The sequence below is a fragment of the Canis lupus genome, chromosome 2 (assembly GCF_048164855.1).
Source record: "Canis lupus baileyi chromosome 2, mCanLup2.hap1, whole genome shotgun sequence".
Lineage (NCBI taxonomy): Eukaryota > Metazoa > Chordata > Mammalia > Carnivora > Canidae > Canis > Canis lupus.
The window spans coordinates 60,598,522-60,612,849 of NC_132839.1; the positions used below are offsets into that span (position 1 = coordinate 60,598,522).

Sequence of the window (14,328 nt, forward strand, 5' to 3'; positions counted from 1 at the left end):
CAGACCTGAAAAACTCAAACTTTTTTTCCAGGATTTTTACCTTGTATAGTAAGTCTTTGCCCCTTGATCTGGCCTGTCGCATATGGGATGTGTTCTGTCGTGATGGGGAAGGGTTTCTGTTCCGGACGGCCCTGGGCATCCTGAAGCTGTTTGAGGACATCCTGACCAAGATGGACTTCATTCACATAGCCCAGTTCCTGACAAGGCTCCCAGAGGACCTGCCTGCAGAGGAGGTGTTTGCTTCCATAGCAACCATTCAGATGCAGAGTCGAAACCGGAAGTGGGCTCAGGTAAATGGATCTTTTGTTCCCTCTTTCCCTGTAGAGTGGCCTGGCTCTGTAGCATGACGGAGAATTAGTTCTCCAAGTGCCTTTTGAGAAAAGAGCCCTCTCTAAATAAAATCCTTCTTGGACTGGGAGCCAGGAGCCTGGGTTTGAGGCTTGGCTCCGGCACGCAGTCTTGGGCAGTCCTTCCTTCTCTGAGTGTCCCTTAGATGGAGGGAGGGTAACAGAAGCCTCCCCACCCATCCTGCAGTGGCATTGGGAGGTCAGGGTTTCTCACTTGCCATCCCTGTGCTATCCACAGGTCAGAAGGCGTTTTGTAGACCAAGCACCCCTCCCTGCCCCCTGCTTGCCCTGGGGCAGGGTGGCGAGATTGTCCCCCATCACTGATAAAGAAGACCCACGGAGGGAGGTCGCTGGAGGGCTGGAGGAAGGCTTCCCTGGGGGGAAATGTTGGGCTGGCCCTCTGCTGGCTAAAGTCAGGGGAGCTGCAGCCCAGCTGATGGTGTGGGAGCAAGTCTAGCCTGGGCCTGCTTCTTCTAGATTCTTTTCATCTCCTCTGGATGTCCTGCCTAGGCTTTGTCTCCTGTGGGATTGGCCAGTGTTTCTGGTTCCAAGTCTTTGTGGTACAAAAAAAAAAAAAAACAAAACAAAACAAAAATCAAGGCTTGCTTTGTGACCCCGTTTAGGCTCAGAGCTTGTCTGGCATCAGGTCGTGGTTGGAGACCATGGAGGCTTGTACTCTCCTGTGTATGCTAAACAGCTTATCCCTTGCTGACCTTTTTTTATTAGTGGGAGAGTTTAAATCATACTAATATAGAGTAAAACAGATAACAGACCCCATGCCCTTGTCAAATATGCAGGTGGTTTCAAACTTCTGTCTCAAGTGTCAGTGGCTTTATAGTTTGTTTGAATCAAGATCCAAATAAGGTTCACACTGTCGTTAATGGAAAGATCCTTTTAGTCTCTTTTAAATATATAGATCACTTGATCTCTCCTTGTATCGCTTGTTCTCTATTTATTGAAGACCCAGTTCTTTGTCCTACAGCGTCTCCTGAGTCTGGATCTTGTGGTTGTATCCTGGTGGTGGTGTTAATGTGGTCTCCAAAACTTTGTTTCCCGTAAGGTGACTGTTAGATATGAGAACTTCATAGGCCATTAGGCTGTATGTCTCTAGCAGCCTCTCCATTTTTATAACAGTAGCAGCTTTATTGAGATGTAATTTACATAGCATGTCCAGTTCAGTGCATTCATGAACCAGAGAGTCCTCACTCACCTGGGCCCTTTTATCCTGGCCCTGGGGCTGGCCCTTCCTGTCCTGTTCCATGGTGCTCTCTCTGGCTGGCTGACTCCCTCCCTGTTTGGGTCTTTGGGGAAGAAGCACGGCTGCTGACCTTGGGTAATACTAGGATAGGGAGAGGAGGCACTGTTTTGTGCTTGGGCGATAGGATTTGCATTTCTGAAATATTAAAAATACATTCTGTTGATAAAAGGGAATGACATCCCAACACATACTACAACACAGATGACCCTTGGGAACACCCTGTGAAGTAACAAAGCCAGACACTAAAGACCATGTGCTCTGTGATTCCATCTGTAGGCAAGTCCAGAACAGGGTCATCTTTTGAGACAGGAGGTCAGCAAATGGTTGTCAGGCGGTGGGCGAGATGGGGCCAGCAGGGAGGGTGGAGCTCTACAGGTTACAGGGTTCTTCTCGAAGCGTGAAGGTGCTCTGAAACAGACCATGGTAATTTAGCTCACATCGATGCATACACTAAAATCCACTGAACTGTACACTCTAAATGGACAAATTATATGGTAAGGAGTTCTATCTTAATAAAACTTAAAAAATTCAGTCAGTTCATATGTGAATAGGAATGGCTATATAACTATTAGAGATCTGGCAAGAGGGAGAAAGAGCCTTTCTGTGGTTGAGAAACCAATGGACAATACAAGATGAAAATCTGGGACCCATTGTCCAGAATTACTAAGAGTTTCAAGAAGGTGACTGCCTGGGGTGGCATGCCTCTGAAGTTTGCCTGTGCGTGAGGGCATGCTGTGGGCTCCATGATTCACTTGCTTAGGGGGGATTTTCTGAAGTTGCTGCAGGGCCACGGCCTTTCCTGACAGCCTTTGTTCCACATGTAGCTTGGTTACCACCATGATTTCATGTGTGGTCTCCTGTCCGCTGACCTGCCTCTCCTTGTCCCTGGTCTTCCCACCCCACATGTCCCCCACACAGGCACTCAGAGAGGGCAGGGGTAAACCCAGGCCTGTTGTTTCCCTTGTGTTTTAGGAACAAGATAAAAGGTTTGGTTAAAACCAGCTCAGAGGGACGCCTGGGTTGCTCAGCGGTTAAGCATGTGTCTTTGACACAGGGCTTGATCCTAGAGTTCCAGGATCGAGTCCCATGATTGAGTCCCACATCGGGCTTCCTGCATGGAGGCTGCTTCTCCCTCTGCCTAGGTTTCTGCCTCTCTCTATCTTTCATGAATAAATAAATAAAATATTTAATAATTAATTAATTAATTAATTTAAAAAACCAGCTCAGCGGTTATTGGATCGAAGGGCATTTTCTGATCACAGGATCATGATGGGAGTCAGCCTGAGGGTGGGGGTGGAGGTGGGGGCGAGGGTGGGCTTCAAGGAGTTTATACGGTGCTAGGCTCCATGAGACTTGTGGTCTGTACACATTCCCCTTAAATGCTCCGCTTTAGGTCAGAGCTAAAGCTTTACAAGGTAAGTAAGTGTGTATGTTTGCCTAGCAGTCCCGTTGACTTAGGGGTAGAGAGGGGACTTCCCTTCTGTGCGATTTATCTGAAACCTACATAAAGTGTTTTCTCTTCACCCTTTGTAATTTGTAATTCAGTTAAAGTGACATAGTGGTAACCTGGTAGGTTACTGCTTGGTTTTGTGTTCTAACCAGCCTAGGTCTGAATGCATCCAGGCTGTTAGAGCAGCCACTCCTGTAAATGTCCGTGGCTTAGGTGCCTAACTGTGAGGTGTTAACCATCCTCAGCTTGTGTGCGCTGACAGGTGCTGTGCATGAGGTCCCTGGAGAGGTGCCCCTCTTGTGTGTTCAGTAAACAGAGCCCGTGTTAGCACCATTCCTGTTCTTAAGTGGTCAGAGGAGGATGTGTCTTGAAAGTAAAACTGTTAGCCAGGAGCTGGGAAAGCAGAGTTGGGAACTCAGTCACTCTTGGAAGGCCCAGGAGGGCTCGAGAAGAGCCCACGTTTGTTAGTCTTAAAAGTACACATGGTTGGCTGGTGAAGAGGAGAGGCAGGCAGGGGAGCAGCTGTGTGGAAAGGCCCAGGGGCACTTGTCAGCGTCTGTCTGGGAGTGGGTAGCCTGGCTTGGGTGGTGGTGAGCACAGGGGCTGGAGCCAGATTGTGGAAGGAGAGCCTTGCAGCCGTGTGCTGATGTCTCTGCAGCAGCCAGTGGGACATGGTTGTGGGACATTGGGCCACAGATGGCACGGTTGGATTTCCACGTTAAGAGGAGGGCTCTGGCTGTGGGTGTGGGAGGTGGAACGGGGGAACAGCAGAAGTGTGGGGTGGGGGGGCAGAGACCAGCCAGGAGGCTGCGCATCCTGTCACCACGCCTGGCAAGGCCTGTGTTCAGTGTGTTTGCAGATCACCCACGGACGTCTCCTCTATGATCCCCAGGTATTGACCGCACTGCAGAAAGACAGTCGGGACACGGAGAAAGGAAGCCCGTCTCTCCGACACTGAGACGGCCGGCAGACTCGCACTCGGCCCCAAAGCAAGCAGATCTCCGGGTGGCACCTGCGTCGTTTCAGGCAGGCACACGGACCGTGGAGAGGAATGGGCTCTTTTCATGTTTGATCCGGACACTGGAGTTGGCCTTAAAACAAACAACTTTAAAGAATTAAACCAAGGCTTAGCCTTAAGAAGCTCAGTGGAACAATGAGCTGGTGTTGACCACGGCCAACACTGCGTAGTCTGCATGGTGTAAAACGAAGGCCGTGGCTAATCCTCCTCCCCCCTTCACAAAAGTTAATTAAATTGTCATGCTTTTATGTCAACTGATGAAAAGTACATTACAGTCTTCCTTAGCCAGGGTGCGTGAGAAATGCTACCTAGGAGGCCTTGGAGGCGTACTGGCCCATTGACATACTTGAGTGAGGAAGGAGTGCTTGATTTAGTTACCGAGAGAATCTTCCCGGGGCCGGAGGTCCCGTGTTTAAAGCCCACCTACCAAAGATAGCATGAACGGGAGATGGGCTCCCACCGGGCGGTCACTCAGAGTGCTCGGGGCTCCTTGGGATTCCACGCGACCTTCAGTGGGCCTTTCTCATGGTCTCCTTGACAGAATCACAGCACGAGGGCTGTGAATGGCCATGTAGGTTCCGGGGGACCCCTGCTCTGCCCCCTGAGATTGCTCCCTCTGTCTCCTGAACAGGAAAAGCTGCTTGCACCCGAGGCCCGAGACAGGAGACGGGTTCAGACCCCTGCACGTCCTGTCTGCCGAGGCCGGGGCGGCGGGGACAGCCTGCGCCCTTGCTCTCACCGAATGCTGCTCTCCCCTCTGTCACCCGAATGGCAGGACCAGTCCTGAGAACCAGTGCTTCCCTCCTCACGCATCCGGTTTACAGGCAGACTGTCGTGAGGGCTGAGGAGCGGGCCGCACAGTCCAGCGCACAGACGGCCTTGTCGGCCCCCACTGTTTGTCCTGTCGGCCTCTCCCTGTTTTAGCTGGTTTTCCCCCAGGTTCAACAACCTTCTTGTTCAAACTTTTCCTTGACTAACTTTAACAATTGTGTTGTAAGTGCTTTGGTCATGTGGATTTGGAGACATGAATAGGTTTCACAGCTGAGAGCCCCCAGGACAGGCGACTCTGGAAACCTGCTTGCACGCGCCGCTCTGTCCGTGTGTGGGTCTCCGTGAGTGCTTGGGAGACCCCTTGGCTGCACCCTCCCCGGGGGTGGGGGGTCCCCCGGACACTCACTCTGGGTGCTGACGTGTGGATTGCCCGCAGGGTGGGGCCGGGGCCTGTCTGTGGGCTTGCTCTTCTAGGTTTTCTCTGTCCACCACGGCCGTGCATCCTGTTTTCTGGAGTGGCCTTTTGTGTGTCGTCACCCCGCCCCTGCCCCCACCCGGTCTTCTCCACTGAGTTTTCCAGGGAGGTTGCAGAGCATCTCAGATCCACGTTCTGCCTCAGCCCGTAAGCGCCGACCCTCCTGGCTTCTCGGAGGAGGCATCCCGTCTTCACCGAGGGCTGGTGCATCCAGGCGCTGCCATGCAGCCACCACATGCCGAATGTCACCCCGCCGAGCCCGGGCATGGCCCTTCCTCCCACGCGTGCCGAGCGTCCTTCCGGACGTAGGCTTTCTGTTCTGAAAGGTGTATATATTTTCTTACTGTACATACAGATGTTCTTAAGTCGGGACAGGAAGCAACGCCGCCAGGGCCACGTTCGTGGCACGTCACGCACGTTCAAAACCCAGCCCTTAACACTTCTGTCGGACAGTTTGACATAAGTCTCTGGGGATTTACGTCACCACGTATGCATTAAAGTTTTAAACAGGATTCCGTGCCAATCTGGAACACTTACCAAATCTCTGGTTCACAAGAGGTTCGCGTGACCTGATGTTCAGGGAACGCATGGGGTCCTGCCGGTTTGCTGTGTCCGCCTCAGCGGTCGGGCGTTGGGGTCGTGTGGCCCCTTTCCGTGGGGGGGCTACCAAGGGCACAGGGTAGTGCTGCTCTGTTACGACCTCTGTTGGGCTCGACCTCTTTTGGGCTCGTGCTATCATTTAGGAAAATGGGGGAGCAAACCGAAAGCCCGTGCCCCCTGAAGTCTGCACTTTCCGCCCCCTGTCCCACGCCACCGACTGTCAGACTCCGGGACTTCGGGGTCGGGACCTTGTGCATCGGCACTTTAGTCGAAGGCGTGTCCCCACCAGCCCCTGAAAGCCCATCTAGAAACAATGTTCACTTTCAAAGGTACTTTTTAACTGCTCAGTTTTTGACTATTTTGAATAGTTTGCTGATAGAAACTTCCTGGTAATACTTGCTACATATCATGTTTTAATTGCTTGTACAGTTAACCTTTAATTTTATTTAGTAAAGTCTATCCGATTAGGACTTTTTGAATTGTAAATACGTGATTTTATTAAATAAAAGTCATGTAAAATTGTTACCTATGTTCACTGCAGTTTGGTTTGAAATTGACGTTCTCACCTTCTGAGTATGGCAAATGTGACTTTGAGTGTCGCGTTATTTTAAAACCCACTGGTTTTGCCCAGTTAAATAAAAAAGGTGGTTATGTTAATTTGGTGGAGGGATTTGGGAGTTGAGCGTGCCCCTTGCAAGCTGAAGGGACCTCCCACTTGGGGACCCTGTGTCTGCTAGGCTGGCCGCCACCCATCCCGCTGCCCAGCCCCCCGAGCCACTGGGCTGTTCACTCTCCTGGGAACCTGCTCCAGGCCTGGGCAGCCCCCCAGCACCCGTGATGACCGTGGGCTCCTGGGCCGTGTGCCCCCCACCCCAGCTCTGCTGCCCCACAATGGTGGCTGTGAGCGCAGAGTGGTTCGAGGGGTCACGTGTCTCACCGGTGCCTGTTGTGCCAGCTGTTGGGGCTGAGTGCTGGAGGCCCAGGAAGAAGCCTGCTGAGTCCCAGCCCGAAGGTTCCACGTGGAGCCCTGAGGGCTGCTGCCACCTCTTCTGTCCCCTGGTCCCCCTGGGGAGTCCCTGTTCCTCCACTGTGCGCCCAAGCGTTGCTGCCCCTCCTGCATCAGGAGGCCTAGGCCCATGCTGGGGAACTCAGTACCCTCCGCTCCGTGACGGGTCTCCCGGCCTACCCTCCCCAGAGACCACACAGCTCCGGTCAGGGTGTTGGCACCCAGGTCTTGGGCCCCTGGCACAGGGCTCCCATCTTTCTCACAAGGGGATCCCCTGGCAGCCCTGGTCTACTGCGAGAGGCTGTGGCCCATGAGGGTGGCCGTGCTGGACAGCAGCCGTGTCCTGGGACTTGGCTGCCCCACCCGCACCAGGCCTGGCTCAGATGTGCGACTGGCCTCATTTCTCTCCACAGCAGCTCCGACACTGTCCCTGTTCAGAGGTGTGACGCGGACAGCTGATCTGCTAGGGTTCCGGCCGCCACAGAGCCGCAGGGCTGGGGTTCAGACTCAGGCCTGCTGGCTCCTGAGCCCTTCCCGACCTCTCCCCAGGGAGCGGGTTTACTCTGGGGCCTTTAGAAGCCTTCCTCCTCTCTCCCTGGCCTCAACTCCCAAGGGTGGTGTTTGGGGCGAGGCCTGGATTCATTCACCTGAACCCCTTCTGAGTGCAGGGCGCCAGCCTGCTGAGAAGGCCGCAGCCACGCATGACTGCAGCGCGGGGAGGGCCTTGGGGATGCACCTGCTGTGGGAGTAGAGGTTGTGGACTGTCTTCCCAAGAGAAACCAGGGGGGCCGGCAGTTAAGAGACCACCACCTGAAGTGTGGAGCCTGCCACAAAGGCCCAGGGAGGGAACAGGGTTCTGCCCCAGTCCAGGGCAGGGACCAAGCTGGACCTTGAGATGAGCCAGTGGTCGGCAGAGGGAAGCCTCAGAGCCAAGGCGGGACCCAGGCAGGAGCTCGCTGCCACTGAAAGTCCCCAGGTGCTTCCAAGAGACCTGCAGCCCCTCCGTGAGCACCACCTCACCTGCAGCCAGCTTGCTCTAGAAGGTTGCTGCTCCCCTGGGCCCGGCCACACCAGGCCCCTTCTCCCAGAATGCCTGAGCCCGTGGAGGGAGGGGCAGTGGCCAACTGCCCCCCTGGCCTGACCCGAGTCTCTCCATTCCTCTTAGACACCATTCCTGCGGCTTCTTGGCACCACTCTGGAGCTCCTGGTAGAAGCTGCTCCAGTCAAAAACGACTGTTGCAGGTCTCATTCAGTTTGAGGTCAGAACAGGAATATTAAAATTCTCTAACCCTCTTGTTTCTTTTCTGTAACCAGAGGTAAAAAGGGTACCAGCACCCATCCACTGGCTGGTGAGGATTAGAGTAAGGTGTTGAATTAGGGACGCCTGGGTGGCCCAGTGATTGAGCATCTGCCTTTGACTCAGGACATGGTCCTGAGGTCCTGGGATCGAGTCCCACATCGGGCTCCCTGCATGGAGACTGCTCCTCTCTCTGCCTGTGTCTCTGCCTCTCTGTGTCTCTTATGAATAAAAATATTTTTAAAAAAATGAATTGTGTCGTTAAGAGAAACCCATCACCATAGGTGGCTAGAATCATGCTTTTGACAGGTCAACTTTTGGTATCTGAACTCTTGAACTTAGGAATTTTAAAAATTGTTATTTTCCCCCTAATTATTAAAAATGCACGATCATTGTATTTAATTTGGAAATACAGAGAATGAAAATGGTAATTTCACCACCTGGGGAAGAGCTACTTTTTTTCACATACTGATTCTTATAAATTTTTACCCATTTTTTACAAGGGACATGTTGAGGTTTGGAAAGGTGAAGTGTTTGGCCCAGGTCACAATCGGAGGAGATGAGAAGCCAGGTCAGCCTGATTCCAAAGGCCTTATTTGCAAGTGCTACCCTGTCTTCTTCCTGGAGGCACCTCTGTACTCATCGTTGGCATCCTTTGGGTGAAATATTAGAAGCCTGCATCAGTTAAAGAGTTGGGGGAGGGGGATGCCTGGGTGCCTTAGTGGTTGAGCGTCTGCTTTTGGTTCAGGGCGTGATCCCGGGGTCTGGGATCCACATAGGGCTCCCTGCAAGGAGCCTGCTTCTCTGCCTGTGTCTCTGCCTCTCTTTGCGTATCTCTCATGAATAAATAAAATCTTTAAAAAAAAATAAAATAGAAGTTCCAAAATGAGGTGTGTTAACTCTGCTGTGATTTTATCAGACAGGCATCCCCAATCAGTGGCAAAAATCTAAATTATGGCTTCAGACCAACTTATAGAAAAAGCAGGTTTCTCCACTTAGGTAATTTTAAAATCTCAAACGTGGTAAGTCACCAGAAACAACTTTCACCTACCAATGAAAGCGGTTTCCTTTTCAGATGCCTTCGCAAATTGTACATAGGTTGTGATTCCCTTCCTGCCCTTGCTGTGACAGCTGCCCGTGACACCGAGGGGAACACTTCCAACTCAGACCAATTTTAAAAAGAAGTCATGAGGGCAGCCTGGGTGGCTCAGTGGATTAGCGCTGCCTTCAGCCCAGGTCATGATCCTGGAGACCTGGGATCGAGTCCCACATCGGGCTCCCTGCATGGAGCCTTCTTCTCCCTCTGCCTGTGTCTCTGCCTCTGTGTCTCTCATGAATAAAATCTTAAAAAAAAAAAAAAAAAAAAACACAGTCGTTTCACGTAACGCCTCAGATTTTATTGTGCCTCTATTTTGCAGGCCCTCTCTATTGGCAAGGAGATGACAAAAATCTTTAGCCTTTGATTTCAGAGATTTCTAGTCCAGCTGCCCCATCTTATCTTTCTAGAGGGAGGGAGGCTACCTGCTAGAATGGACTGTTTCCTCATTGGTTCTACTTCTGGAGAGCTCCTCTTTCTACCTGTGATTATTTTGTCTCATATAGGACTTAGCAGCAGCTGCCTACCCTAGGCATTCAAACAACACTTAGGGCTAGAAAATGAGAATGCCATGACGTTGGCGTGTTCATAAGCCAACAAACTATTGAGCATTGATTATGATTACGTGCTAGGCATCGTGCTGGCTCCGAGGGAGAATGGAAGTCCTTACTTCCCGGGCCTCTGTCTCACTGGGGCCCAGTGGGTGAAGCACACAGTCACAAAGCAGTGGGTCGGAGACTGGGATGGGGCACGCCAGTAAGACTTGGGGCAGCAGGGGTGGTGTCTGTGGCATCCTTCCTCAGAGGCGAGGTAAAGAAACACTTCATGAATGGGTTGCTATTTCGTGATCAGGAGCTTTCCTGTAATTTAATTAGAGGGAGCCTCATTATGAAGTAATCGACAGAAGATTATTTATCTTCTAATTAATTGTAACATCTCTAGCATGAGATAATGTGGTAATTTGAGAGAACACTGGTAATGTTGCAGCTGAAAGCAATGCCAGCTTCATCTGTCGCTGTATCTTGTGCTCTCAAGAGGCCTGTCTGTTCCGGGTTCGAGGTTGGTGAGGGAGTGCTTGGTTCAGGCTGGGTAATGGCCAGTGGGGCAAGGTCAGCTGAAAATACCTGCTCTCCCCCTAGTGAACCAAAGGGACAGATGGTCTTGCAATGACAGCTGCTTGCTTGGGGAAGGCCTCAAACACATTGTCAGGTTCACTTTGAAGCCTTCCCGGCCACAAGAACCCCCTGGGCCTGTGCAGCTTTTGGCAGGAGGCATAATAGAGCTGTATTTGGGGGTGGTTTCCTACTTTCCTTTGGACTTGATGAACAGGGTGGAGGGAAGATGACAATTGTAGAGGAGAAAGATGATGGGAGCGGGAAGTAGATGCGTTTTACACCCCTCATTGTTACGTCTGTGTGGTTGGTAAGTGTGATCCTATAAATGAGTGTAGTGTATCCAAGCTATGAAAGTCAGAAAAGGAATTTAGTCGTTTATTGGCTTCAAAGGGAACACACATTTTATGAAACAATCGCATCACTAAAAGAGAAAGTAATTGTGTCATTCTCCCGAGGAACTGACCCATCTGCCTAGAGGGGGCTTCCTACCATTCTTTACAGGTGTTCAGCACCAAAAACTAGATCACCCTTCTTAGGACCTACTTAAGCTTAGGGATGGGAGAATGCTTCTGAACCCAAATCTGCACGTCCTAAAGTTCAATTTAAAATGAAAAAGAGGGATCCCTGGGTGGCGCAGTGGTTTGGCGCCTGCCTTTGGCCCAGGGCGTGATCCTGGAGACCCGGGATTGAATCCCATGTCGGGCTCCCGGTGCATGGAGCCTGCTTCTCCCTCTGCCTGTGTCTCTGCCTCTCTCTCTCTCTGTGTGACTATCATAAATAAATAAAAATTAAAAAAAAAAAAACAATAAAACTTCCTTTAAAAAAAAATAAAAAATAAAATGAAAAAGAAATGAAAACAGGCCCCTAGCTCCAAGAGCATCAAGGAAAACTGGAAATGTAATCACTGATTCTGGATTAAAGAGGTAGACCTATCAGGTATTTCCTACACTGACACAAGGAATAACAGACATTTTAATATTTGATACAGAGTAAAATCATGTGCGGAGTGCGGTCCTGTTGCCAAGGTCCAAAAAAATCTTGCCCGGAACAAAAGGCTTACAGTCAACAGTCACTACTCTGCATATTTTGCACCTGACCAAACACTATACAATTATCATTTTGTCTTCATTGGAAAACAAAATGTCATGTTTTTGTATAGATAAATGCGTCTCTTTAGAAGATCCAAGAAAACGTTTCATTAGAATCGCAGATGGTCGTCGAGCCAGAAACAAACGTTTACGGTCAAGCCGACCGAGCCTCCTCTCCTGGAAAAGGAAAGATGAACCTCAGCTCCTTTTCCTAGTTATCATTTCTCCTGTCTGCCTCATCCTGTTCATTACCTCAAAGCTGGTGCTGCTTACATACGTTAGATTCATCTGAGGAAATTAGCGAGCTTTGAGTTGAGGATGCGACTCAGGACTACATTAATGAATTCAAAGGGGCTTTAATAATTCACTTAATGCACAGGAACTTTCTTGGTCCCCTGCCCATTTGTAGAACCCTCTGACATATGGAAGAGGAACAATTTTCCTCAGGATCAGGTCCTTGAGATTATGGAATTGCTCAGATACAAAAAGGCTTCTGATAGCTTTTTATGAGCAGCCAGGTCCATGAAGTCATCCCTGTTGTTTCTCTGGACCTATTTTACATTTTACTCAACCCCACGTAAAACCGATTACTAACCCAGTTTTGTTCGGGACTCAGTTAGAGGTTGAAAATGATGAGATTAATGCAAAATATAGCTCCAGTCCCAGGATCACAGGCCTTTTAAAGAAGGGCCATACATGGAGAATAAAAGTTAACTCAGGATAAAAGTTGCTGAGATCAAAGATGTTCTGGGGACTCTCCCATCGTCAGTGTTAAGATGGGAGAAAGGCTTTGGCTTCCCTGATCTTCTGCTTCACGCCCCTGCAGGACATAGTAAGCCCTGCGTGACGGCGTTTCAGGGACTCTAAACGCTGCTTGAGCAGTTCCGTCTTGTCCACCTTCTCTTCCATGTCCCGAAGGAGCAGCTCCTTGCCCAGAAGCCCACATTTCTGGTTCAGCTTGGTGTTGTCAACCCGCAGGCAGTCCCGGGCTTGCTTGGTCCTGGTCAGGATGTCCCTCCTCAGGGCCACCCGGGCCTCAATTTCCAAAAGCTGTGTCTTCTTGCATGCGTTTTCTACATCCACAAAATGTAACTTCTCCTTCACGTGGGTTATTATTTGCACATTGTTGGTCACCTTGTTGTGCAGTTTTAAAAGTTCCTCATTTCGCTCCTCGACTTTTTCATTGAAGGTCTGGTTCTCAATCTTAAGCTGCTCAAAATCAATGAGGAGCAGACCCTCCGTCAAGTCCTCCTGGGCCCTCATCCGGGTTTCAAAATGCATCAGGCTCTGCTTCAGCTGCACGTTCTCTAGTCGCACAGCACTCATCTCCTTCTCCTTCTTATCCTCCAGCGCCTGGATCTGCTCCACCTCCCGCAGAGCCGCCTGGCGACCGCCACGCATCCGACAGCTGCCCATGGCCTGCATCACCACCTGCTTCTTGAGCGCCTGGAAGCCTCGCCACTCCTTCTCCACCCTGGAGAGCTCCTCCCTGCACTGCTCCTTCAGCTGGCTCAGCTCCTGGTGATACCAGTCCAGGTCGTCTGTGCCCTGCTTCTTCAGCTCCTCCAGCATGGCCAGATGGTGGAGGTAGGCTTGCTCTTTCTCTGGGGCCTCTGGCTCCGGGCCCTTGTCGGGCACCTCGGCTGCTTCCAGACCCTTCTTCTTGCGCAGCGCCTCAGAGATCTTGTGCTGCAGGTACAGGTTGTAGCGCTGGTAGCTGCTGCGCTCCATCAGCAGCGTCTGGTACTGCTCCAGGAGCTCAGCGCGCAGCTGCTCTTCCTGCAGCCTCTGCATGTCCTCGGTCCACCCATCATCCTCGTCCACAGCCTCACCGCTCTGCTTTTCCTTGTCTTTCTCCGGGCTTCCTCGCTCGCCCCTCTCCTCGATTTCCTGGCTCTCCTCCCCCTCCTCCTCCCCGTCTCGCTCAGCCTCTTCCCGGCCGGCGGTGGACAGCGGCGGAGACACGGCCCAGGTGGCTTCCTTCCTCCTCCCCTCCACCGCCGGTGCTGCCGCCTCCTCCCCCTCCTCCACGTCCTCCCCCGCCTCCCCCTCCCCCTCCGCCTCCTCCTCCCCCTCCGCCGTGTCCTCCGCCTCCGCCGCCCGCTCCTCGGGCTCCGCGGGCCCGCCTTCGGGCCCCGGCTGGGCTGTGTCCTCAGGCCCGGTGTCGGCCGGCTCCCCGGGCTCCCCCGGCTCCGGTTCGGCCTCAGCCTCGGCCGGCTCCCCCGACTCCCCGGGCCCCGCCTCGCCCGCAGCCTCGGTGGCAGCCGGCGGCTCCCGGGGCTCGGCGGGCTCGGCGGGCTCGGCGGACTCGTGCTCGGCGGCGCCTCCTTCGGAAACCTCTACGGTCCCCGGCTCCGGCTCCGGCTGCGGCCCCGGCTCCGGCTGCGGCTGTGGCTCCGGCTGCGGCCCCGGCTCCGGCCGCGGCTCCGGCTCCGGCTCCGGCTGCGGCCGCGGCCCCGGCGGTTCGGCCGGGGAATGGGGGCCAGAGATGGCCTTGGTCCCGGACGGCCCCGAGGACAGGCTCCCCACATCTCCGCCTTCGCCCCTGGGGTCCCGGGGCTGCTCGCGGCCGCCGTCCATCTCCCAGCCCCTCGGCCGGCCCGGCGGATCCCCGACGCCAGCTGTTGGGTTTCCAGGGGCAACCAGGGGCGCGCGCGGTGGGCCCGCCGATTGGCCAAAGGGCAGGCCGACGCCCGGCCCCTTCGCCCCGCCTCCGGAGGGAGCGGGCCAATGGGAGACCGCGAGCGGGCGGCGGGAGGCGTTGATTGGAGGAGGGCGCGGGCTCGCGCCGCGCGGCCTTCCCGCCC

The 14,328-nt window shown here is 52.9% G+C and overlaps 2 protein-coding genes across 13 annotated transcripts in view; one reads left to right on the forward strand and one right to left on the reverse strand.

Moving 5' to 3' along the window:
- TBC1D14 (TBC1 domain family member 14) overlaps positions 1–6,444 on the forward strand; it is a 107,201-nt gene extending 100,757 nt beyond the window's left edge. For 9 of the 12 annotated variants that reach the window (XM_072802817.1, XM_072802808.1, XM_072802853.1 and 6 more), the window contains 2 exons: positions 32–290; positions 3,948–6,444. In XM_072802817.1, coding sequence (XP_072658918.1) covers positions 32–290; positions 3,948–4,013 — 325 coding nt within the window. In that variant the 3' untranslated portion in view covers positions 4,014–6,444. Of the gene's footprint in view, positions 1–31; positions 291–3,947 lie in introns of those variants that run through there. The other 3 variants (XR_012019348.1, XM_072802842.1, XM_072802829.1) reach the window with 3 other exon arrangements.
- A 3,153-nt stretch (positions 6,445–9,597) lies between these two features.
- On the reverse strand, positions 9,598–14,227 carry CFAP184 (cilia and flagella associated protein 184). The gene is made up of 2 exons (XM_072784771.1): positions 13,601–14,227; positions 9,598–13,552 (listed from the first exon to the last, which is right to left on the reverse strand). The coding sequence occupies exons 1-2, from the start codon at positions 14,099–14,101 to the stop codon at positions 12,293–12,295; spliced, it is 1,761 nt and encodes a 586-aa protein (XP_072640872.1). The 5' UTR covers positions 14,102–14,227; the 3' UTR covers positions 9,598–12,292.
- Positions 14,228–14,328: the final 101 nt, after the last annotated feature.